Source organism: Mus pahari, chromosome 9, assembly GCF_900095145.1.
Source record: "Mus pahari chromosome 9, PAHARI_EIJ_v1.1, whole genome shotgun sequence".
Lineage (NCBI taxonomy): Eukaryota > Metazoa > Chordata > Mammalia > Rodentia > Muridae > Mus > Mus pahari.
Window position 1 is genome coordinate 42597114 of NC_034598.1, and position 26037 is coordinate 42623150.

The 26037-nt window shown below is 51.1% G+C and overlaps 1 protein-coding gene and 2 non-coding genes across 5 annotated transcripts in view; all 3 read right to left on the reverse strand.

Annotated features, from left to right (window-relative positions):
* Nucleotides 1-206: 206 nt before the first annotated feature.
* Trpm2 (transient receptor potential cation channel subfamily M member 2) overlaps nucleotides 207-26037 on the reverse strand; it is a 53604-nt gene continuing 27773 nt past the window's right edge. For all 3 annotated transcript variants that reach the window (XM_021205171.2, XM_029542598.1, XM_029542599.1), the window contains 19 exons: nucleotides 25771-25916; nucleotides 24695-24807; nucleotides 23472-23685; nucleotides 21831-21949; nucleotides 21127-21259; nucleotides 20528-20699; nucleotides 17145-17328; nucleotides 15519-15700; nucleotides 15034-15166; nucleotides 11891-11978; nucleotides 11217-11304; nucleotides 10469-10626; nucleotides 9745-9818; nucleotides 9372-9473; nucleotides 6333-6419; nucleotides 5393-5498; nucleotides 4138-4239; nucleotides 2442-2558; nucleotides 207-1481 (listed from right to left, as the gene is read on the reverse strand). In XM_021205171.2, coding sequence (XP_021060830.1) covers nucleotides 1335-1481; nucleotides 2442-2558; nucleotides 4138-4239; nucleotides 5393-5498; nucleotides 6333-6419; nucleotides 9372-9473; nucleotides 9745-9818; nucleotides 10469-10626; nucleotides 11217-11304; nucleotides 11891-11978; nucleotides 15034-15166; nucleotides 15519-15700; nucleotides 17145-17328; nucleotides 20528-20699; nucleotides 21127-21259; nucleotides 21831-21949; nucleotides 23472-23685; nucleotides 24695-24807; nucleotides 25771-25916 — 2465 coding nt within the window. In that variant the 3' untranslated portion in view covers nucleotides 207-1334. The remainder of the gene's footprint in view (nucleotides 1482-2441; nucleotides 2559-4137; nucleotides 4240-5392; nucleotides 5499-6332; nucleotides 6420-9371; nucleotides 9474-9744; nucleotides 9819-10468; nucleotides 10627-11216; nucleotides 11305-11890; nucleotides 11979-15033; nucleotides 15167-15518; nucleotides 15701-17144; nucleotides 17329-20527; nucleotides 20700-21126; nucleotides 21260-21830; nucleotides 21950-23471; nucleotides 23686-24694; nucleotides 24808-25770; nucleotides 25917-26037) is intronic.
* Nucleotides 4196-4271, reverse strand: LOC115064704. Its single transcript, XR_003844536.1, has one exon. It is a non-coding gene; the product is annotated as a Z6 small nucleolar RNA (small nucleolar RNA).
* Nucleotides 5386-5439, reverse strand: LOC115064703. The gene has a single exon (XR_003844535.1). It is a non-coding gene; the product is annotated as a Z6 small nucleolar RNA (small nucleolar RNA).

Genomic DNA, 26037 nt, shown 5'->3' on the forward strand with positions numbered 1-26037 from the left:
AATCACATGACATAGGGTGGCCAAAGGGCTGACAGGCCAGCCAGAGCAGAGCCGGTTGCTTTTTAGATCCTTTTTTTTTTTTTCCAACAGTTTGAGCCAGATGACACCTCTGTGCCACTATAATCCTTATTTCTCCCAGAAATCCTAGATCTCTCAGGATTCTTGGATCTCCAGGGATTCCTGGATCATTCAGAATTCTGGCTCCGTGCATTGTTTTGACGCCTGAACTGGAAAAAAGACAGTCTAGGACCGTGCCCTCCAGCTTCCATTGACCACACAGCAGTCTTCACTGGGCTACCTCTCCATTCCCAGAGACCCCTTTGTTGCATGGCAGGAGACGCCAATCAGACCATCTCCCTCTGGGCATCTAGGTGTTCCTTTTCTGGGAGCCAGGGGCACCTACTGTCTGGGAAACCAGGTGACCTCCAGCAGTTCAGGACAGACCCTAGATACCACAGAACTTCGTCCCCAGTGACCCCATTTGAGTCCTGAAGTTTTCCAAGATTCACATTTAGATAGATTGATCATACACGCTCTTCATTGTCCTGTCCCATTAAACACTGGCATTGCTCATCCCCGCCCCACAACTCAGCTACAGAGTTCGTCTCCTAGCCACAGTACCAATCCCCAAGTCACCTACCCTGTCAGAGAAAGCCTATCGTTCTCAATTTTACTTTCCTCTTAGAAGCCATGACAGGGTGCCCCGTTGCCTTCTTCCAGGACTTTCTGTGAGCAGCAGGTCAGCTGGCGCTGAGGGAGGGCATGTCCCTGCCTGAGTGTCTTCAGAAGAGCACCTCTAAAGTCTAGGGGTGACAGTGATCCCATCCCCAAGCCCTCATTCCTCCCTCAATGCCTGTGACTCAGCACTGACCAGAAGTTATAAGAACAGTGTCTCTTCCTGAAGGAGGCACAGCCTCTATCTACCTTATTTATGCCGAGGACAGAAGGCTCCCACAATGAGGACAGAAGTCCCTCCCGGGAAAAGTGCCTGTCCCCCCAGAGGGAGCACTTCCAGCCAGGCTTAGGGTAGTGGCAGCATCTTGCTGGTCAGGGCCCCATAAACCCTAGTCAAGGCATGGCACTTGAGGACATAGGTAGCAGGAGCCACTGAATACACTCCTGTCCTTATGCTGTGACCTTCCTGTTGTGGCAGAAGTGGCTTTCAGGACAGCACCTCTGGGGACTTATTAAGATCCCCATGGTCACCCAACCCAGCCCTACAACCTACCACCCACCCCAAACCCAGTACTCCAACCAGTCATCCAACCCAAGACAGCAGTCCAAGTCTTGGAGGTCATTGTGGCTGTCCCTGGAGCTTCCACCAGAAGCCCCAGTCAGAAGTGAGCTCCAAACAGTGAGGCCACCTTCTGGAGGATGGTCTTGTGGTTCGCATACAGAGGGATCCGCCGGTCTACCACCTGCCATTCAGTAGACAGCTTCAGGTCACGGGTCAACTCCTTTGGATCATGAGTGTGCAGGTTCTGCAAGGACAAACAGCCTGTGTCTACCCAGTGCCTTGAATTCTCAGGTTGCAGGAGCCAATGCAGCCTGCAATATTGTGTCTCACCCATGGCTAGCTCACTGTATGACACAGGGTTGCCTGCTCCGGATGCCTAAGCTAACCCTATAGACCCAAACAAATGGAGAGATGTGACCTTACTCAGAGGCCTTTGTTCTGGTACAGTGACCTGGATTTCACAGAGTGGTACTTTCCCTAGTTTTATATCAGCAGTATGAAGATCTGCTCTGAGCACCTGTGGACATATGTCCCATAAAGAGGGTACAGAAAATGGAGAAGGCTATGCCAGCCCCTCTGGACATGGTCCTCAAGTCCTTTTGTGGTGGTTAATATCGATCATCAACTCGTCAGGATCTAGAATCTCACCTTGGAGACAAATCTCCATGTAAGCCTGTGAGAGGATATCTAGACTGGATTAAGTAAGAAAGGAAGACCCACTTCTGAATGTGGGTGCCACAGTTCCCCAAAACGAGGCTGTGGGATATGTAAGGAGACATTGAGATGAGCTTCAGCGTTCATGTCTCCTTCCTGACTGCAGACGCGATGTGACCAGCTGCTTCCTGCTCCTGCTGGAGTGACTGTCCAGTCAGGATCGACTGTGAGCCAAGATAGACTCTTCCCTAAAGTTGTTTTTTCTCAAGTATTTGGTCACAGCAATATAACTAATACACAGAAAACCGACTAACTAATATACCTACCTCACTAAATGACCCAGATCCAAGGCCACTTTTCAGCCTTTACTGTGGTTCTCTGGCCTCTCCCTGGTACCCTTCAGTCTATTCAGGATGTGAATCTGCCTGCTAGCCTCCCCAGCCATGGGCAGCTCTGTCTCAAGACCCCAGGCCAACCACTACTGAGAAGTCCCTGAAACATGTCTGGAGCATTTCACCGTGCGTCCTGCTCTGGACGCCAGGACTCGTACCTCTTCCAGTCTCTTCAGCTCCATATCATTCTGGTCCTGGAAGTGGATGCTGACAGCCACCGTCTCGATCCAGGCATTGTCTGTGTTCCTTGGGTCATCCACGTACCCTTTGTATACCTGGAGGCCACAGCAGGGGTGAGCTAGCTGGTCCAGTGGTGGAGCCCTGATTCCTCAAGCCCACTACAGAGGAGCTGAGATCCACGTGGAAGGAGGGCTTCCTGGGGGCAGTATCTGACCATGGCTGGTTATCCTGATCAGCCTCTGACCTGTGCCTGCTTGAGATTCCCCAGTTCATGTTTTCTCCCTGACCAGCCTCAGGCCCCACAGCTTCCTGACCCCACTGCTGGCCTCTGGCACAGGTCAAGCATAGGACCCTCCTGCCTATGCTGGGTATCCAGAGGCTTCATCTTCAAAGATGCTTCTCAGGGAGAACCCAGACAGCAGAGGCCACTGCTATACAACCCCATTCAAAATGAGAGTTCAAAACAACCATTCCAGAGATAAAGGCAGAAGTCTTCTTTTTGGTGACTATACTGGCTAGTTTTGTGTCAACTTGACTCAGGCTGGAGTCATCACAGAGAAAGGAGCTTCAGTTGGGGAAATGCCTCCATGAGATCCAGCTGTAAGGCATTTTCTCAATTAGTGATCAAGGAGGGAGGTCCCCTTGTGGGTGGGACCATCACTGGGCTGGTAGTCTTGGGTTCTATAACAGAGCAGGCTGAGCAAGCCAGGGGAAGCAAGCCAGTAACGAACATCCTTCCATGGCTTCTGCATCAGCTCCTGCTTTCTGACCTGTTTGAGTTCCAGTCCTGATTTCCTTTGGTGATGCACAGCAGTATGGAAGTGTAAGCTGTAAACCTTTTCCTCCCCAACTTGCTTCTTGGTCATGATGTTTTGTCCAGGAATAGAAACCCTGACTAAGACAGTGACCCATGTTGGAACTAGATATGGACAGTGGCCACGGCATGTGAGAAGGGTATAAATGTAAGGAAATTGCTCATTCTAGACAAAGTTCCTGTTGGCCTCCAGTCGGGCTAAAGGAGTGATCCCTGGAAACTCAACCTCCAGGGGAAGACACTCTCTCAAAGAGGGTGAGGTGTAGGCATTCCAGCTCTGTTTCTGGGTATGTCTGTTTAGCCACAGGGGACTCCAGAATCACATTATGTGAATTTTTCTCCAGTAAGAACAGAAATTATTTTGTAAATAGTCAGAGAGGAGACAGCGGTGTCCACTGAGGAAGTGCGCTAAGGATACCATCTAAAATCTCCAAGCTCCCAGGTAACAACAGGAGTCACCAGCCACCACTTTGTTTCCTTTTAAGATACAGAATAACTGGACTCCCCCCCTTACCCCCCCTGCCCCCCAGAGAACTGTTTAAATTGGTTACATTATATCCACAGATAACAAAAGAGGTGGGTTTGTAAATCTGGACTTAAATACAGTGTTTCAGATGCTATGAAAAAGTATGTCATAGAGACACATGTCTGTGTACAGAGAGCCCAAGTCTGGCTAGGGAGAGTGGACGGTCCTATAAGGAAGTAAGAAGCAGATCCCTGCCTAAGGATCCACGACGGCATCAGTTAGCATGCAGGGATTCCGCACAGGGGCTCAATATACCAGGCTCATTGCATAGGGAGCAGACCCTCTGCACAGGGGTCCAACATACAGGGTTCACTGAATAAGGAACAGACCCTACCTCTGTACCTTGCATCAGCAAGGTCTCAAAGGCCACCCAGAACTCCTGCCGGAGGACCCGTTTCAGCTTCCGTGGCAGCATCTCCCCTGGCTCCCGAGAGCCCTGAGCAGAGAGGAAGTGGAGACCAGTCAGCAAGGCGTGCAAGCTGGATCCCAGACAACCCAGGAGCCCATCACCTCTGGCCACCTGCCTAGTGTAGGCAGCCAGCCAGTCCCGAGGAAGGCTGAAGGCGGCAGTGTCTGTCAGTCCGGAGTCAGCTTGCTAGCTGAGTGATACTGTCCAGATCACCATCTGCCTAAACAACACACAGCCTGAGCAGGGTATGGTGCTAAAGTAGAGCAAGGGTAGCCATAGTGATGCCATGAAGGCCAATGAGCCCTGTCATCACCTCTCACTATATTTGGCATCAGAGAGGGACAGGTGCAATACCTTCATTGGTTGCTGTCCCCAGTCCCCTCGGCCTGGTTCCTGCCACTAAGCTTTGAACATCAGAAGACCTGGAAGCTGCCCTGGCCCTGCAACCTCTCTAGCCTGAACATCCCGGCTGACACTACTGCCCATGCCACACTACAGGGACATGTATTCCTCCCAAAGCAGTCACTGAGCCATGGCCACAGGCAGAGGTCTTCAGGAGGACAACTTGTTGTTGAATTTGGAAAGAGCACAGGCTCAGGGAGTAGGGGCAGAGGAGGGACATCCCAGGCTGTACTTGATCTCTCCTAGCAGGACAAGTTCTGACCCCTGCCCTAAGCCGGGCCTGGTGGTGGGTGGGAGGAGGGGCAGGCAGGATAAACTGATGGAGGAAATGATCAATGTGGATTCATCCCAGCATAGACAGCCTGGGCCTCTGCATCCCAATCCTGTCATTACCAACTTGAGAGGTGCCCTCTCAAGTTGAGCCCTACAGCCAGCTGCGGTTGCCAAGCCTAAGGCTTATGCAACGCCCCACCCTTAACCCTTAAACAGCACCCTTCTGCCTTCAGGGCTCAACTCAGAGTCTGGAGCAGGATAAGCAGTCCACATCTGAGCCACTGTGGGTTATCCCTGTATTGAGTTATCCCCTCCCACATCCCAGTGAGCCTGGCCTAGGACACACCAGAAGGTGAGCTTACAAGGAAGCCAGGGAGGGAGCTCCAAAGAGGCACTGAGCCACATTAGCTCATCCAGGGCCACGGGAGTCGGAGATTGTCACTGTGACTGCAGGCTGCTGTAGTCAGACCGTGAGTGGGACAGACAGAGAAGATGCTTTGCTTACCCCAGGCAAGGCCCAGTGCTCAGAGCAAGGCAGCTTCATCACTAGCACCTCCAGCATCTTCCTGACACTCTTCCGGCAGATAGCTCCTCCCTGGTTCCTCTTCCACCTATGCAGGGGACCCACTTACACCTGCAGGGCCACAGGTGGCCTTGGGCAGAGCACCTGGAGGGGACTGGCTGGGTCTGGAAGCAGCATCAAACCCTCTGCCACCTCCCCCACACCCTCCACCTCCACCTCCAACCATCCCCTCCTATGTTCCTCACTCTACCCCACCACCCACCCACCATCTTCTTTCCTAACCCCCCAGTCCCCAGGCAGAACGGAGACAGAAGCCACAGGGGTACAGTCCATCCCCAGTCTGACCCAGGTGTCCAAGGCCACAGCTCACTGGCACTGCCAGGAGAGCCCAGTGCCTTGCTGGGCTCCATTCAGCCGGTGCTAGGACCCCCAGAGGATTTCCCCAAGTGCAGCCAGTCAGCATTTGCAGAGGAGGTAGGCGGGACCCAGGGTTGGAAATATCATGAGGTTTGAGGGGTGCGTGCAAGGCTGTGTGAGAGTGTGGATGTGCACATATCCCCGTAGGAAAACGTTGCAAACGTTAACATTCCTGTGGGATTGTGGGTAGGCTTTGCTTTGTTTGCTTGTTTGTTTGTTTGTTTGATGGTAATTTCTGCTAACTTCTTCTCTTTAGTAGAGGCTCTAAACACAGTTTTTATCAGCCCCTAGTAGGGCTAAGGGACTACTCCCCAAAACTTAGGTAGCCTCCAGGGGAAAGGGAGTAGCCTGGGCTTTCTCGGAGAGGGTGGGGTGCAGCGTATGCGGTTTCCCACAGGCTTCACAGGATACCAAGTACAAAGGCCATCCCCCAGGCCCTTGGAACTCACACCGGTGGGAGGAGCATCTTTGGAGCCAGGGTACAGATGACAGACGTGATGCTTACCGAGTGACAACTGGCTGCAGAGTGTGGTTGGGACCGAACCAGCTGAGGCTCCCACGACCACGCAACCCCGTGCGGCCCATGGGGTTCCTAGGTTAGAAAGGGTTCGCTTAGCCACTGCATCTGACGGGGTGGGGTGGAGCCAAGTCACAACAGCATAGCAGAGATTGTATGCCAGCTCCCGACAACCTGTCCTGGCCCCTCAAGGCTCTTCACAGAGCAGAGCCAGGGCTTCTAGTCAATGTGCAACCACCATGGCCAGCCCTCCTCCACAGGTAGGGTCAAACACCCAGAGACCTATGTCTGGTGGTTGTGGTCACAAATGATGGGTGGCTGCACTTGGAAGCCAGGTTGAAGGAACCAGGTTGTGGCTACATGGACTCACTGCTCCTGGAGCACAGAGTGTTAACTGCAGGCCTCTCATTGGGCCAGGACCCCTCTCTCACCACCAGACCCCATTCTAAATCAGGACTAAGAATTGATGGTTTTCATGACTTTGATGCAAAACAAAGAGAGATGCACCCCGGTGGTACCACAGGACAAGCGGTCTCCTCCATATATGACTCTCCCGGCTCACCGCTCCACATCTGCCAGTGAGCAAGATTCACCCTGTGGGCAGGCTCTGCTTCCTTCAGTATTGCTAGTGTCCTCTGTGAGCCTCCCTCCCTCCCCATCCCCCACTGCTCAGCTGAGTTCCTAGAGTCCCCATACCACCCGATGGGTTGGTCCTGGCATGGAGCCTTTGGGAAGTGGAAGCAAGGCCTGATGGGAGATTTAGGTCATCAGGATACCCTTTGAAGAACTCCAGCTTCCTTTTCCCCCTTTGCTTCCCAGCCTGGATGTGAGCAGCTCTCTCCACTCTCTACACCCTGCCATGGTGGCGTTTCCTTCCCACAGAGTCACCAGGGTTACCTTGATTCTGAACTAAAAGCTTTCAAACTGAGGCTACAGTGATAATGCTCTGTTTGTCTGCTGGCTGTCCTGAGTGTTTCATAATGATGGAAAGCCGACTGGCCCAGCATCTCCTCTGCCTTGCACATCCCCCACTACCACCAGCTGTGTGGTCCAGTAAGTACGGCTTAACTTCAAACACTATTTCTTAGAAGAAAAGAAGACAATGTTTCATTATAACCCTTGCTTGTCCCTACCAAAGCTCCCGAAGCTCTGTGGAGTGTTGGGGTTGGGTTGAAGTCACCTCTTCTCCTGAAGAGGTGACTTCCCTCCCGGACTATCCTAGCCATGTGACATCCTGCACCTCCTCTGCCTCATCAGCAAGAAGGCATTGCTGGATGTGAGCCCCTGACCTTGAGCCAGAATCATGAGCCAAAATCAACGTTCTTTTTTTTTTTTTCTTTCATAACCTAATTAGTCTTTGGTATTCTATTATGAGCAACATAAAACAGATGAAGACAATCATTTCACAGATGGAAGTTATATCTAAGAAATACAATTTAAAAAGAAAAGGAAAGAAAAAACACAATAGCGTGCGAGTCCTAACTACATAAGTATGTGATTACGTTAAAAAAAAAAATATATATATATATATATATATACATTGGGGCTGAACGAAGACTCAGTAAGAAAAGTGTTAGCCATGCAAGTGTAAGGACTGAGTTCAAATCCTCAGAATTCATGTTTAAAAAAAAATAAAAAATAAAAGTGAGCATAAAAGTGCACACCTGTAATCTCAGGGGTGGCAGAGACCGGAGGATGATTGACAGCCAGCCTAGCCAACTGCTGAGCTCCAGTCTCATGGAGAGACCCTGTCTCAAATGTAGAGTGGTCCAGAGAGACCAAAGCCCTCTCCGGTCCTTCCTGCTCACGTTTCCACACAGCTGTCATGGCAGCAGGTATGTGCCAGTCAACTGAGTGTTTCTCCTCCTCCCTGTCTCTCACCCCGAAACTGACATTGCTCCCTAAGCCGTCTTCACCCCATTCATCATGGCCCCATCATGCAGACATGCAGGCTAGAGCCCTGGTCTATTTCAGGCCACCCCTCCACTGCTGCCACCGCATACAACCTTTGGCTCCAGAGACAGTAGCCCACTCACTGTTCCAGAATATTCTCCTAAATCCCACAGGCCCCTTGGCATCCTCTACCCCACTGCTCCCCCTGCTGGCCACACCCCATCTGGAAGCACAGTGGTATTTATGGGCATTTATGAGTACTTAGGCTGTTGGCCCATCATAGTTGCTGGGCAAGGTTACCATCCCTAACGTGGGCCCACCGGCCACATGCTTTTGTAGTGAGTTGGCCTAAGGTGGCTTGTATTCTAATGCTAATTTGCATCCTCTCAAATTTTTTGCCCCAAAGAGGAGAGAGTCCGCCCCCAGTTAATTCTGATTGGTAAATAAAAATGCCAGTGTCAATAGCTTCAGAGAAGAGACATAGCCATGGGGGGGGGGACTTGAGGGGGAGGGTTGTTAGGTTTCCTGAGGAGGAGAAAGGAGGGCAAGAGAGACAGAGGAGCCGTGGCATAGTGAAGCAAGAAGAGTCATCTTGGCTCTGGACCAAGAGAATGTGGCCCAGAGGGCTGCCCATTTGGGTTAAGATCCGCCAAGATGGAACATAGAAAGTAATAATGGGGTTATCGATAGGAGGTAAATTCTAACAGCATGGAGGCTAGGCAGCTGTCCAGCTATTGTGCTGCGTAAGGTATATTTAAAAATATAAAGACTCTGTGTGTGTCTTTCTTCCGGGAATATAAATGGTCAAAGGAGGGGAGGAACCCTGTGGCAGGATTTTTAAAATATTTTTTAGAACATCCTCTAGAGCCAGAGTGCTCTCTTCAGACTTGACTATGCTCTCCGAGTTTCCGACCATATGTTGAAGCCCCCAGGTTCCAACAGACCCATGTACTTGGGACACTACAGAGGTGGGTCCAGGGACCTTCCAGGGAAAGGCTCTGAGCAGGCAGACTCTGAAGGAATGGCACACACTGAGTTTCCTTTTCTCGTTTGCTTTTGCTAGAAAGAGAAGTCAGCTCTCTCGGAGAGAAATGCGCCCCATTACTGATGCCAGCCGAGGTACAGCATACTCACAAAGGGAACCCATACTCGACCACGTAGACTCCATGGAAGCTGCGACGGTCTGTCGGTCCATCCACGACGTTGTAACTGATCTTAGACAAAGGTTCTGCCATGCTGGGAACAAGCAAAAGGAGATGTCCCTGTTAGAAGGAGGTCATGGCAGAGTAACACAGAGGGACAAGGGCTCGGCCTCCATTGGTGGCTCAACTACAGTCACCCAGGCCTTTCCTTTGAGAGAGGTCTCTGTCCATAGCTCATGCCCATTGTCAGAATGAGTTGTCTCCTGGACAGGAAGAGCTGCCCTGGAATTCCCAGATGAGACAGAACCTGCCTGGGCCTGCCCTATGTGAATTCTGCGCTCCCTGTGGAGGAAGGGGCCACTCACTCTCCCACGGGGTCTGTGAGAGTCACATCCTTCTCAGCGGTGTAAAAGGGAGGATCATAGATCAGAAACTCCACCTGCAAGACAGCAAGTGAGCTTCGTCAGGGTTCCATCCCACTCCCAAGCGAGCCAGCCCTGAGGGCCACACATGGATCCAAGAGCAGCTTCAGTGGAGGCTACCACCCACCCGGGACCAACTTCTCTTCCCCAGTGTGCCTGGGTATCTCCCAGCCCCGGTAGAGTTGAGGACCCAAGTGTGGATGGTATGAACGTTTCCCAGGATGGGTCGGGGACTACATGGGAACCGCAAGCCCACAAGCAGGTGAACTTGCGGGTGCCAGCATACCTCTCTCTGAATAGAGGTCTCTCTCTCTCTCTCTCGCCTGGCACTCAAAAGGAATGATAGCTGCTCACGGGGTACGGACGTGTCAAGAACAGGGAGGGATGGGTGGGATGGCAGGGCCAGGACAACTGGAGCACGTGAGAAGCGTCAGGAGCATCCCTGAGCCATGACTCTGTAAGGTCACCGTTCCTCACCCCGGGGACCCCTTCCACAGTTTGGCCATGCAGCCTGTGTGATTTGCCTGCATGCCTGCCTCATTTAGTTTCCTCAGATGACCAGAGAGGATAGAGAGGGTGGAGGCTACCATGAACATGGGATGACCTCTTCTCCTCCCCCAGAGCCTAACGCCTCCTGATATGGCCTACATAAGAGAGTTAAACTCACCTCCCAAGGCACCTTCTCATTAGGCACAGGGAAGCGCATGATGCGGGCATTGGGATAGAGGAGATGCCGGGCGCTCACGTGGTAACCATCTCCCGGTTCCTCTACTTTCCTCCTGATACTCAGCTCAGCATCTAGTTCATCGAAGGCCCTTTGGGGTGCTAGAAACAGTCACAAGTTTGAGTGACAGTCCCAACACCCTGCTTGCCACTCCAGTGATCCCAGCCATGGAAGGACAAAGGTCACCATCCCCTACCAGATACCTGCCACTAAAGTCACACTTAGATATCTCAATAGTTGGTTAATATCACTGGCTGGGGCCTCTCCAATTAATGGGGGCAAGTTTGTTCCCTAGGGACTAGCCTCACCTAAGGAAGACCATGACCATTCGTGTCCATCCATTTCCTGGCTGAACATTTAGGGAAATGAGCTTTAGTGTCTATGTCTTGATTTGATGTGATAGCTTCAGTCACCAGAGCTGTTCCCTGCTCCCAACTTTGCAGCAAGATATATAAAAGAGGTCAGAGAGGCATGGCATGCTGCCTCCAGGAGCCCAGGAACCTGCTCAAGCCAGGAGAAACCTGCTCAGCTCACAGGAGGAGGTGAGGGCTGTCCCCCAGGGCACAGGGACAACTCCAGCCACAGTCCTCCTTCAGCGAAACCCCTATAGCTGCCTCTCCTCTAAGCCCATTCTCCAGACCCTAAACCACACAGACCATTGGAGACAGCTCCTAAGAGACCAAATACTCACCCAGGGTCAGTGCACCTGCCCCTGAGCCACAGCCGCTGTCCTTCAGGGTTGTCACGATCCAGTGCAAAGCTCTGGTCACCTGAGTCACCTGGATGGCATGTCCCAGGAAAGACTAGGTTGGCCTCCTGTGATCCATGTGGCTTATGGCCTGGAAGTCTGGCCTCAATCCCCCAAGTGACCCAGGCATCCTGACGGGCCATGCAGCCTTGGAAGAGAACTTGAGGGTTGAGCCTCTGGCTCCAGTGGTCTCAAGTGGAGAGAGGAGCCATGCACTCTAGGACCACCAGGGAGGTGTGCCGAATACAAGAGCCTCACAATTCAAATCCAGGGAAGCTCAATGTTCTAGAAGGCTTGGGTAGAAGATTTTATGGAATAAAAGAAGTCTTCCAGTGGATAATGAGATCTCTCTCTCTCTCTCTCTCTCTCTCTCTCTCTCTCTCTCTCTCTGTGTGTGTGTGTGTCTGTCTGTCTGTCTGTCTGTCTGTCTCCCTCTCCCTCTTTCCCTCTCCCCCCCTCTGTCTTCTACCTCTCTCCTCTCTCTCCCTCCCTCCCCTGCTCTTTGCCCCTTCCTCTTATAAATATCCGTTCCTGCATCTTTTCCCAAAGTGCTTGGTCTCAGTGTCACCACCATAACACAAAATGTCCCACAAGGCCCTGACTTCCTACCTACTTACCTGTTCCTCCAGGGAGGCCAACCTCTGCTCCGTGGAGCCTGACCTCTTCACCTGGTCCATGTCCAACAGATCCACCATGGTGTCCACTCTGAAAGAAGACAAATGGACACATGAGACCACAATTCCAGACAACCCTACCAAACCCAGCAGCCCAGATGTGGCATCCCACCGGCTCTCACTTCAATACTACCTCGTGTAATTTGAAAGTATCTATGACACAAATCTGTATCATAAAATAAAACTGTCCCAGCATTCAGACAACCCAGGCTCATCAGAGGTGGCCTAACCCAATGAGCCATCAGAGGTGTCATCTGTGGGGGATGGGGAATGGCATTCACAGCAACCCACGTGTCTGCGCTTGCCTCTTGGTGTTGGGCCATGAGCTCTGAAAGCTCCCTTAGATGACAAGGATTTTGAGGACAACTGGGCTGGTGCGGGTGATGCACAGGTTGTTTAGTTTGAACCAGAAGTCCCATTCCCCTCTATGGCTAGCTGTGTTATAGTTAAACCAATGACAGGTCAACACCTGCCTGCCTACCTGCATGCATGCCTGTCTGCCTGCCTGCATGACTGCATGCCTGCCTGCATGCCTGCCTGCCTGTCTGCCTGCCTGCATGCATGCCTGCATGCCTGTCTGTCTGCCTGCATGACTGCCTGTCTGCCTGCCTGCATGCATGCCTGTCTACCTGTCTGCCTGCCTACATGTATGCATTCATGTTCACTTGCCTCCCTAGTTTTGCCCAGGGATTCCTTCACTTCCTCCCACTTGCAATGCCAACTGCTAACAATATCCTTTTGTAATAAAGTGAGCTGTGTGGTAATATCTGTTCAGTGTTTCTGGGATGTGACCCAATTTAAACAGCCACCCAGGGAAGGGAAGCTAAGGACCATGCTGTGTGTGCTGGCATCTACTTTCCTATGCACTGTGTTGTTTCAGTACACAAAAGACACTCTGGTACCCTTGCCCCTTTTTTTCCCCTAAAGACAACCTTACAAACATGATGTTTGTAGCATGTTTGGAATCCTACGGGTCAGTCACAGTGACACACGGGAATCGTTGAGATTGGCAGAAACCCCAAAACTTCCAGCCATGCTCTGGGGGTAAGGGGCTGGGATCAACGGTACCTCCCTCAGCCTTGGATCCTTCTCAGTGCCCCCAGAGAGAAAATGACCAGGCCAGGGTCCTCACCAGGTCTCAGGGACCACTTTTTCATCATTTCCCCTGTCTCTCTGTGCTTCACAGCACTTGCCTACTGAATGCATAGATTTCTAGACAATAAGCAGAGATTCTGAGATGTTACATCTTAGCATGTTAGATATTATTCCCACTCTGGGCCACAGATTGGAAACTGGACATTCAGATCCATTCTGAAACAAGGAGGAGTGTCTGGGATAAGAGCTGAGCAGGCTCACATGATTGACTTCTTCAGGGCCAGCCTAGTTCCCTGAGGCAGGAGAACACAAAATCAGGACAGGCTCCCAAATCCAGGGTACGCTGTTTACCAGCAGCAAACACTGGCCTGTTCTTCTTCTTTCCCTTTCCTGAGTCTTTGTCCCCTCAATGGCAAAGATGAAGCAACCAACACCTCCTAAGATGCAGGTCACATTCTCAGTCCACAGCAAGCCCTTAACACTGTGCCTATCAGAACCTTCATGCTGACTCTCCTGACCCAACTTCAAGATCATCCTGCTGACGGAGCATCCAGACATAATCCCCACTTCAGAAGCTCCTTGGATACCACACAGCCCAGTATCTGGGCACGACCATTGTTCAAAATCAAATGCAGGTAACAGCAGGTGCTGAGAGACCACGAGGACCCTGGCACCTGCCCTTTAAAGATAATGAGAATGTAGTGTCAGCAAAGAACACAACAGCCCGGCTTGCTGTCAGCCAGCCCAGGCCAGGATCCGTAGCTCAAGAACTACACAGCATTCACTCATTTTCTGCCAGACTCTGAGCTTTGTAGGGGGGCCAATGACCATGGGGACCCTGTAGGATTCTGTCCCTGCTTTCAGGAAGCTCATGGAAGACCAGCTGGATACTACCCTAGCCCACTGTGGTGGTTTGAATAAGAATTGTTCTTCCCCAAGACTTGGGCATTTGAATGTTTGGTCCCCAGTAGATGGCCCTGTTTGAGAAGGGGTTAGGTGGTCTATTCTTGCTAGAGGAAGTATGTCACAGGCAGATTTTCAGATTTGTTCTCTGTGCTTCGTGCTAGGCATTCAAAATGTGAGCTCTCCACTTTGCACTCCTGCTCAAACACCCACCACCCAATGCTATGTGGTCCCCACTATTATGGACTCTAACCATCTGGACCTGTAAATCAAAATAAACTCTTTCTTCTATAAGTTGCCTGGGTTGTGGTGTTTTATCACAGCTACTGTAACCAGTACCACACCCAAGCAATCAGTGGATACATTTGTCAACCAGTGGGCTTACCTCCAACTCCACCAATAAACCGCAAATGAACCTGAGACAGATTCGCCAAACTATTCACTCACAAAACCGTCAACCCACACACCAGGCAACCTGCCAGCCATCCTTCAGAATTACTTAAAGGTAAGAGCAGAGAATGTGGAAGCAGGGCAGACTCTTTAATGCAGCCACAGTGTGTCGAAGACTGTTCTCAGCAGAGGGTGTTCCAAGGATGTCATTACACCCAAACTCAAGCAATCAGCACATCCTTTTCTAATTCTCCCACCATAGTAGATAGAAGGGGCTGTGGTCAACAGCTGGTTCATTGAGGTTTCTCGAAGTTGCCATCATTGTCACCATAACTACCAGCACAATCAGAGACAGAACCATTAATCTTAACACCACCACCAGCACTATAGTCACCATGACCTCCAGCACTAAGCCCGTTCTCACCATGTCACATCAACACCATCACCATTACCACCCCTACCATCATCAATACTATGATCATTACCATCACCATCATCATCTGCACCATCTCCACCATCGCCATCACCACTTTCATCATCACAGTCAGGTGCCCCAGTTGCTTGTCTATTTTCTCTCCCACAAGTTGAGCCTGAGCCCTTCCCTAAGGGACCACACTTAGAACGATTTAGAACTGCGGGGCATGGCTTGAAGGGTGCCCTCCCAAGGGATGGGGGGGGGGACCTCTCAGCCTCTGTACTTCTCACTGATGTCCTGGATCTTCTGCTCTGGCCGTTGTTTCTGCTGGTACTGCTGGTTCTGCAGGTAGTTCTCCTTCAGGTACAGTTCCCAAGACAGGAGGGCTGTCTCCTCGTTCTTCTCCAGCTTGTTCTCTGTAGACAGGATAGGGTTAACAGGGACCCCATAACTCACCCAGGGCCCCATGGAAAGGGTCTATTACCCCATCCATCTCCAGGCCCAGGGAGCTACTGGCTCATGACAGACGCAGGAAAAGCCCAAGAGCATGAGAGCTTAGCATGCCTACTGACTGTCCAGGGCTCTGGGCACCCTAAATCCTGCTTCCATCTTCCCTCCTCAACTATTATCTGCTGGCATCTTTATTTACCAATCAGAATTAACTGAGGGCAGGTTCCCAGACGCTCTCATGCAAACAGTTTTGGGGGTAGCCAATTAGCATCTGTACCCAGAATGTTGGGGCTGCAGTTTGGGGACAAGGGGACTCACTGAGCTGCTTGTGCCTCTTGGCAGGGATCTTCAGGACAATCCTCTTGATCAGGAGCTGCAGGTGGCTGAGGAGGATGAGTGGGGGAGGGGCCGGGGGCCGGCCATGGTACTCCTCTATCAGGTCGTGGCGCTGGAATTTCCAGATCTGGTCTGTGTGTTCCTGCACCTCCTGGAAGGTGTAGCTAGTGGGAGGCAGAGGTGTATGTATCAGAATGTTTGTGGGAAGCCAGTGAGGAATAGGAAATCACGGGGGTGGGGGGCGGGGTTAGATTTGTATTCAGACATAAGCATCAGGGAGGGGTTAGACAGAGCTAATGTCTAGTGGTTTGAACAAGCAGAAGATGATGTCACGGGTACTTCAGGTCCTCAAGTCTGACACGGAGACCCAGGAGCAGGGGAAGGGACATGTACCACTTTGTCAGATGGCTTTTCCTACCTAAAGGACAGAGTCCTCCCCACTCCCTACTCAGCCCCCTTACCCTGATCTCAGATGTGGCTAGCACAGGTGGATCTTAATGTTTAGAATTCTCTAAAACAGAAGGGGCAGCCCCCAACTCAGCTGCTAAGAAAAGAGTGAACAGTGCACACCACAACAATGAGACGTCCAAAGGTCCCAGCCACCCAGAACCTGTCTGCTGAGACAGGAGGGTCAAGGGCTCAAGGATTTTACTGTGGGCAAGCTGGACCTTCCATGGCTGAACTGGTCCCTAGCAGAGTAGGAGAAGGTTTTAGGGCCCAGAGTCAGTGTAGCTGCTTATATTCTGATGCTAATTGGGTTCCCAAAACTATTTGCATGAGAGTGTCTGCTGCACAGATTCTGGGAACCTTCCCCCAGTTAATTCTGATTGGTAAATAAAGATGCCAGCAGCCACTAGCTGGGGAGGAGAGACAGGGGCAGGATTTAGGGTCCCCAGGCTTGGGACTTCGAGGGGGAAGAGAGGAAGGAGAGACTCCATGCCTGAGGAGTGTGCAGAAGAGAGAAGCAGAGGCCATGGAAAGGACCAAGAGAACATGGCTGCTCAACTGGGTCAAGAGCAGCCAAGATGGAACGTAGAAATCAGTAAGCAATAACTCGGAATTATCAGCGGCAGGTAGGGTCTAACAACATGGAGGGTAGTGGCCCAGCTATTGTGCTGCCTAAGGCATATTAAAATATAAAGGCTGTGGGGAGGTTGGAAAGATGGCTCAGCGGTTAAGAGCACTGACTGCTTTTCTAAAGGTCCTGAGTTCAAATCCCAGCAACCACAAGGTGGCTCACAACCATCCGTAATGAGACTCCCTCTTCTGCTGTGTCTAAAGACAGCTACAATGTACTTACATATAATAAATAAAGAAAACTTTAAATAATAATAATAAAAATAATAATAGCTATGTTTGTCTTTTATTCGGCAACATAAACCATTCAGGCGGGTAGTAACCCCACACTGAGATTTATTTTAAATTATTAATAGTACAGACAAGGGCTCCTGGGCCCCTAGGAATGGTGACACAGACAGAATGACATGCTGGCCACACACACACACACACACACACACACACACACACACACGCCATCAAGTTGTCAGGTGGCTGCCTGTGTTCACACCAGCCCAGGAGAGCCCTGCCCCGCACAGGAGCCCAACTCACTTGAACATGGCGATGAGCAGGTTAAGTAGCAGGATGTTGGCAAAGAGGAGATAGAGGCAGAGCAGGGTAACAGTCAGCCACTCAGGGAAGGCGGGCGCCTGCCCCGTCCAGTCACTCTCGGGACACTTGGGCTTGTAGGGGTCCGTGCCATTGGGGCTGCACTGGTCCATGCTGAAATTCACACCTTTGGGCAACCAAAAAGCATGCAGTCAGTCATCAGGAACTGGCTGCCAGGGACCCTGGCCACTGGGTCACCAAGGGTCCCCACAGGCTTGGACACCTGCATCCCAGGAGTTAGGGGCTGGGTGTCTGACTAGGGTCCAAAGCCTGAGAAGAGGAGCATTTATACTAGGATATCTTCATGCAGGCAGTGGACTTTTTAGGGGAGCCTGGAGCCAGAGCTGTCTTCCAGGTTGGCACCCTGCACCCCGGGATCCACCTGTCTCTTTCCCAAGGCATTTCTCATGGCTACAGCCATTAGCATATAGATCCTGATCCTGAGAAATTTAGTTAGAAGGAAAGGATTTTAAAAGAAATAATCGGGGGCTAGAGAGGCAGCTCAGCAGATAAATACATAACTGCCCTTCCAGGGAAACCAGGTGCAGTTCCCAATACCCACTCCAGGGGGCGCTCAACAGCTATAACTCCAGAGCGTGGGGATCAGACACTGCGGGCACTACTGTCATGCACACACATACCCTCACATGGACACACACACATACATACACATTAACAATTAACTAAATCTAAAAAATAATAGGAATAAAAAGGAAAAAAAAAAAAAAAAAAAAAAAAAAAAACAAAAAAAAAAAAAAAAAAAAAAAAAAAAAGACCATACCAAAGAATGAGCTTAATAGCTGCAGACTTTGACAAGGAGCCAGGACAACTCAGTGCGAGATGCTTGTCAGCTAGTGCTACTGGGACAAGGGACAGCCACATGGGATAGAATGACCCTTGCGAGTCCGGGTGATGCATAAAGTGCCAGTATTGGGGAAGCAGAGGCAGGGGAGTCACTGACAGTTTCAGGACTATGCATTTAAAAACAAACAAACAAACAAACAAACAGGGGCTGAAGACATTGGATCCTCTTTCAGAGGGTCTGGGTTCAGTTCCCAGCATCCACCTGGCAGCCACAACTCTAACTCCATTTCCAGGGGATCTGGTGCCTTCTGGCCTCCCTGGGCACTAAGTACACACGTAACGCATAGATGTATACATGCAAACAAAACGCCAAGACATACAAAATTACAAAGGAAAATACAAGAGCAACCCTTATCTCACACACAAGCATGTGTAGATAAAGCGAATCTGTGGCTGCAGAGGGGGCCAGGACAGTGTCGCAGATGGGGCTGAACGCTAGTCTTTGCAAATGGGTCGGAGGCGAAAGGAACGATCGAAAGCTATAAACCCTCAGAATGCAAACAGAACCTTCCTAGTCTTGGGTTCGGCAGTGTCTTCGCCACTGTGATAAAGAGGCATGAGTGATTTTTAAAAGTCAAGCCGCACCTCATTAAAATTCTCTGCTTCAAAGAAAGCTGTCTTTTCATAAATAAAATAGGAAGACAAGTCCTGTCGTAACAGAAAGTGCTGCACACTGGCCCTACAATAAAAGTCTTAAAAGCTCAATAATAAAAAATATAATGGAAGAGGGAAAATGAGCACCAGATAGAAATGGATATTTCTCCTAAGAAGTTCCACAAATGGTCCAGTAAGTAAGCACGTGGAAATACGTCCACAGAAGCCATTAGAGAAATGTCAATCAAATCCACAGGAAGACACTGCCGACACCTGCCTGACAGTCACGAGTGTGAGCTCGCAGAAACTGAAGCATGTACCCTCTGTGGAAACAGCTTGGCATGTTCACAGAGTTAAACACGGGAGCACAGACGTAAGTTCACACCAGCGGCAGCCACAGTAGCCAAAACCCAGATGGAACACAAGTGCTCCCGGCTTACAGAGAGCTAAAGGGTGCTCCATCCATGCAGAGAAATACAATTTATTGATAAAGTGGGACGAGGTGCTGATTCCTTTCACCCCACCCCACCCCACCTCCAGGAACCCCGAACGCGACACCGGGTGACAAAGCCAGACGCAGCCAACTTCATGCCACCTTAGCTCTAGAATGTGTGACATGTCCTAGAGAGTAAATGTGTAGATGACAGTGGGGGGGGAGGGGCTGGAGGACTGAGGGAGGACGGCAGCAGCTGTTGATCGGGTGGGGTCTGAAGCTAGCTTCGGTAGGACACCGCTCATGTGTCATGTGTGGACCTACTGTGTGATGTGGGAGAGATGGCTCAGCGGTTCAAAGCACTGACTGCTCTTTGCGAGGTCCTGAGTTCAGTTCCCAGCTACCACAGAATGGCTCACAACCATCTGTAATGTGATCTAGTGCTCTCTTCTGGTGTGTCTTAAGACACACCAGTGTACTCATATACATAAAAACAACAACAATAACAAAGTGCATATGGACTGGGGAAGAGTCAAACGTTTCCCTCACAGCATGAGGACTTGTTAAAAACCAGATGTTCTGCCTCAACTTTCAAGAGCAGTGCCAAGGCAGAGACCAGCGGTTCCCCGGGACTCTGCTCAGCCGGCTTAGCCTACTAGGCAAGTTCCAGACCACTGAGAGATCCTGTCTCAAAAAAAATGAGGGCTGGAAAGATGGCTCAATGGTTAAGAGTCCTTCCAGAGGACCTGGGTTCGATTCCCAATACCCACATGGATGCCACAGTTACAGCACTCAAACACTCATACACGTAAAATAGAAATTAAGGAAAAAGTAAAAACCAAACAAACAAGGTGGGTGGCTCCTACGAAATGACACCTGACATTGTCCTCTGGCCACCATACATACATACACACTTACACTCACTCACGTATGCACATACACACACACATGCTCACATGCATACACTCATACATGTACATGCACACACAGGCTCACATACAGGCAAAGGTACACACATATACATACATACATACATACATACATACATACACACAGACAGACACACACACACACATGAAAGTCATCTTTCTGTCAGAGAATAAGAAGTAATTTCTGAGTATAGTGGGGTGAGGGAAAGGGGGACAGGGTGACTGTCATCTGTGCCCGTACATCTCCGGCATAGCTTAAGTTCTTGGTCACACGCTCCTCGTTGATAGGGAAATGCAGGTACCTTCACTCTCCGTTGAGGACCATCAACATCCAAGGCAAGATGGCCCAATGGAGCCCCAGACTTTCCCAGTCCTTAGAAAGCCACACAGCTGGCTGGAAATGAACCCCATCTCCTGCGACCTTGGACTCTGAGAGAGTCCTAGGAAGCCCCTCATCGCCATCTCTATTCTTCTTGCCCCTTAGATGCCCACAAGCTGGCTCCTACCGTCAATGTAGGTTGGGATCTGCCCAAAGATGGTCAGGTAAGAGTGATAGACAACCCCACGGAAGATCCAGTCCACGCGGCTCTCGTTGTGTATGAGAATGGCCTGCTTAGCCACCCCGAAGGACACCACCCACACCGCCAGGAGAAAGAGGAAGAAGAAGACGTCCTTCATCTGCAGAGAGTGAAACAACAGGTAGCACCCTGGATGGCCTCTCCCCACTATCACCCAGATACGGATGCAAGATGCTGGGGAGCATCCCAGGGCCTCCATGCAACCCCACAAAGCACACTGATATCTTCAGAGGGTGTACCCCAAGACATGGAGTGGGACCAATGTTGACCCAAAGAATAAAGAACTTGCATTCTGAACAGCAGTGGGGTCCATGTTGGGGCTGTGAAATGAGAAACATGGAAGGCAGCCTGGAGGAGGTGGCATTCAACAACAGTATGAGGGATGTTCATAGATTCTGGGGATGAGGCAGAGCCAAGACACAGTACAAGTAGTAAGCTCTGCCCCTTCCTTCATCCTTCATGATAAGCACAGCTCTCGGCTTCCCTCACAGCAGCCATGGGCTCCAGCCCCTCCCTTGTGCCCTCACCATCCGCTTCACGATGATTATCTTGGGCCCCAGTGTCTTGCTAATAGTGAAGATGTGCATGAGACGGAGACAGAACATGATGAAGTCCAAAGACAGGATGATGCGCCCAGGGTACAGCGTCGCTGGGATGAGCCTGGTGGTAGGCAGGGTACCACCTCAGCCTCTGCATGCCAGGAGGCAGGGGTTTGCAAAACCTCTCCCTAGCTTGGGGTGGTCCTTGGTGGTACAGGGCTCTGGAGGAACCAGGCTTAAATACATCACAGGCAAGGGTGACATCAAGGGCAGACTATCTACAGAGAACTGAGTTGGACAAGGACATCTAAGAAATAATTGAGGAGTTTTGGCCATACCTATCTCACTTCAAGAAGAGAGAGGGCCACCACCTCTTAGATACACAACTGTCATGAGTGGGGTGTAACCCCACAGCGAGGAGCAAAGGGGAGACTCTGTGTCTGGAAAACTCAGAAAAACAACATGACTGGTGGCCCGTGCATATGACAGCAACCCATATGGATAAAGAGTAGTCGCACACCACAACACTGTCTCTACATCAGTGCCACGGGCAGGCATGGTCTGGGTCATCCACCGACAGGCAAGAGTTGGGGTTCAGAGATCACCTGTCAGGAGGTCAAGCCAGCTCCCCACCTCTTAAACTGGCTGGGTCTGGGTGCCAGGGAGAAGGCGGGGGAACCCTGGCTACTCACCGACAGGTCAGTCCTACTATGAAAAGCAGAATGGCCCCAACGTCCAGTTTGTTCCAGAAGTCACTGAAGTACAGGGACGCCATCTTCATTAGGCCACAGCCATCAGGATCGTAGAATAGCTACTGAGGAGACCACAGTTAGGGGAGGCCAACATCACTATCAGTGTCACATAAGCAAAGCCCTTTGTAGAGAGATCTTGACTATGGTGGGGGCCAGCAGGACACAGGGTGGACCTTGGCACTCAACAAGTCCAACGAATAGCACACATCGAGGTAAGTTCCTACCAGACTTCACTGCTTGTCTCCCATGGACCAGGGATGCTATTAAGTCTGTGTGCGCATGTACATGTGGGAGTGAGTGTGTGTGTGTGTGTGTGTGTGTGTGTGTGTGTGTGCACGTGTGTATGCTGGAGAACCTCCCTCCTCCCTACCAGCACCTCCCACAAGAATCTTTGCTCTATCCAGAATGATGCCTACTTCCTGAGACAGCCCAGAAAAGAGGATCCTGGAAGAGACCCCAGGATCCTCACATGGTCTGCCTGGCCATAATCCTCATCCTTTTTGTTACCATGTCCCCAACAAAGGCACGTCTTTTCTCTGGGCCTGAGAGACAGAGTCTAAGAGACATATGTGCCCTCTGTCTTGGGACTGCCATGTGAGGTGAGTTCAGGGGACATAGAAGCTCTGACCTTCATGGAAGATCTGGCTACAGAAGCCGAGGAAGCCCAAACTTCCACAGCCTCAGCATTGTTCCAGCCTCATCCAGCTCCAACCCCATGCATGGTTCCTTTCTGGGGTCTCCTCTTTCTTCTTTGGTTCTCCCAACAGAACGAGTGTCCACCCAATATAATCTGACACCACAAGGATACAGTGGGACCCTGAGTGAAGGGTTAGTCTGCTCAATGGTCCTGAAGGCCTCTGTCCTAGGAGGTGACCTCAAGTCCCTGGAATGTCCAGCCTCACAGTAATGTCCTGTTTATCAGGAGTGTGAGCTAGTCCAGATCATCATATAGGTCACTCAGGAATAGTTCAATTCTAAAGGGACTGGAAACATCCGCCATAAGGACAGAGGCTTGTCTGTGTACAGCTGCCAGTACAAACCCTGGACCCTGGAGCTTGCAAAAGATGGCTTGAGTAGCCCTGGCCCTGAATATCATTACACATCCTTTCAGGGAGCATCAAATTCTGCCTCTGCCTCAGGAAAGTGACCTCTGGATACTCTGGGTCAGCAGTCCTTGGGTGACCCGGTACCTCTGCATTTGGCACGTTTTACTCTAAGCCCCTTTTGTGGCATGAACAATGCCCATGGCTCTCCATCGGCCCAAGTCTTTTGCAAATGATCACACAGATCCCCACACTTGGCACTGTGGGGAGACATGCCCACTCAAAGGTGGCCACAGCATGTGATTAGGCAGGTGGGGGACCTTGGCTCAACCTCTGGCAGCACCAGAAACTGAGGTCAATCGTGAACGTTTTGCCTCGGAAAGGTCCAGAAGCCCAGCCTCAGACAAGGCAGCCAGGCCATGGAGGAGAGCTCCCAAATGGAGGAGTAGGTAGCTGCCTCCTGGGGTTCTGCCCAGCACCTGGGAGCTTGGGTGAGGCTCCGTTGTTAACAGACACTTGATGAAGGAGCAATGAGCACCTGCCGAGTCTCTTCGCACACCAGGGAGAAGAGCCACAGGTAGATGAGGTACTCGCACCAGGATGGAGAAGGCTGGAAGTCCACCATGAGCACGTAGGCAAACAGGCAGAGGAAGGCAAAGTAGGAGAGGATATTCATATGGAAGATGACCACAGGCGCATTGAAGAAGGCGCGGACGCGGGCTGGGCGACACAGTGCCTGCAGCCTCTTTTCCCTGCAGAAGACACATCAGGTGACCGTGCTATCCCACAGACTTTACATTCCACTCACCCTGACTCGAGGGGCAAATGCACTCAGAAAGGAATAGCTCTCCTAATACCCAAGGTCACTTAGCAGTTATAGACAGGCCAGCAAGACAGCCTTGGCACTGAAGACCCCAAACCTCAAATAGGCCCAAAAGGTCTCTTCAGATGTCAAATCTCTGCACATCCTGTGAACAACACAGCTCCTATCCAGAGCCACCCTTGGTTGTGAGCCTGACCTGGGTTAGGTTCCCTGTGACGTGCTCTAAGCTTTAGAGGAACTCTCAGGCCTCAGGTGCCCTTGCAAATGAGGACCAGCTACCGTTACTGTCAAAAGGGTCTAACAGTGTGACCAAGAGCTGTGCTCTGATGTGAAGCCTCTTGTCATAGCTGCTATTGGAAACACAGGCTCAGCTCTGTTCCTCTCAGGGAAGGGGAAGACGCTACAAAGGTCGCAGGGTGATGTCCATGACCCCGAGCAGGATGAGATCGATTTCTGGTCCTCCTAGGTCTGTGGAGGGTGGGAATCCAGAAGGCAAGGTAGACTGAGGCTGCTCCTCAGTGCCTCAGTTTCCCCTAGAGCATATTTCCTACAGTCAGGCTGTGATAAGGTAATGGATCATGTGATCTATGTCTATGAGAGGGCTTCCCACTGGCCACCTGGCCCTGAACTCCCAGGGAACCCAGTGACACTGTCTATCAAAACAAAGATGACATCGTCACAAGAGCCTGTGTGCTCCAAGGAGACCGCAAGTGAAGCATAGCCAGGCCTGGTCTTCAGTCTTCCACCTAGTCTGGCTGCATCACCAAGGCCACACCTATTTACTCCAGGATCCCTGTTGCCATGGAGACAGACTCATCAGCACCACCATCATTCAGTATTCAGCAGAAAACTCAGGATGTGGAAATTTGACCCAGTGAGCATTGGTGGTTAGTACTCGCCCTGCTTCCTGCACATCCTAGGGGTCCCTTCCCCCTCACCTGAAGGAGATGAAGCCGGTGAAGAGCAGCGGGAAGGCCAGCATGCACAGGATGATCCTCCACAGGCCATTGTCCACACAGAGCTGGCCCCACCACACCTTGGTTAGGAAAGCCTGTGGACAGGACAGTCTCAGGAAAGTGGGTACCCAAAGGCCTGACTCTGACCCAAGACCCCAGTCACCCAAGGATGAGCGATGGCCACATCCTCATAGCCACAGTGCTCTGACAGGCACCCCATTGTCAGCCAGCAGAAGAATGAGGGCCTGGGAGATTGGAGCCAGACCATTGTGCGTGGGGTAGAAGCAGTACTTATTACACGGGGCTCTGACCCTCCTCCAGCTGCAGGATTCCCAGTCTTCGCAAGGTCCCCAGGCCATACAATCTCAGGCAGTCATAAGAAGACCCTTTTCAGTGCCGTGGGCCAGCTTGGATTCCTCCCCGGGCATCCCCAGGTTCTGCACAGCCCAGGACACGAGGAGCTCCATAGATATTGTAACAGCATAGGCTGTGCTCTAAGAATAGCCAATCAAGGGCTGGAGAGGTGGCTCAGCGGTTAAGAGCACTGATTGCTCTTCTAAGGTCCTAAGTTCAAATCCTAGCAACCACATGGTGGCTCACAACCATCTGTAATGAGACCTGAAGCCTTCTTCTTGGGTGTCTGAAGACAGCTACAGTGTGCTTACATAAATAAATACATCTTTTAAAAAAGAGGTTAAAAAAAAAGAATAACCAATCAATAAAGCAGTAAAGGAGCACATTCCCTGGTCCTTAGTGTTCCATGAAGGCTATGCTGTCCCCCTATTCTTCCTGAGGCCCCCTTAGATGGCATGGGCTCTTGGAAAGTGCACTGAAGGCCACCTCACATTTGAGCTTCCCTCCTTCATGGCCACCAGCCACTTACTTTGCTGTGCGACAGTTTGCCCATCGCCAAACCAGGAGACAAGGGTCCGTCCATCTGCCTATAGTACCAGGCACTATTCCAGTCACCAAAGAGTTGCACTGCTGGGACCAGCCATGTCACCAGAGTCAGGGCTGCGCCCACCTAAGCACCTAGCTTAGCACCCTCAGGAAATCACCTGGATGCCTCCATGAGACACGAATTTCATGTCCTTGGCCTCTAGGGCCAGCTGCAGGCAGGTGGTCTTCCCCCAGGCCTCGGACACACGGACAAGCAGCTTCTGGGCTCTTTCCTCATCTTTCCTGTAGCACTCAGTGAAGACACCTGAGGAGAAGAGGGAGAAACACTCAGCGCACGGGGACAATCAGAGAGCCAGCCCTTCGAGTGATACCCAAAGGAAAGGCAAGACACTGGGTGAGACTAACATATCGGTACGGTCCTGAAA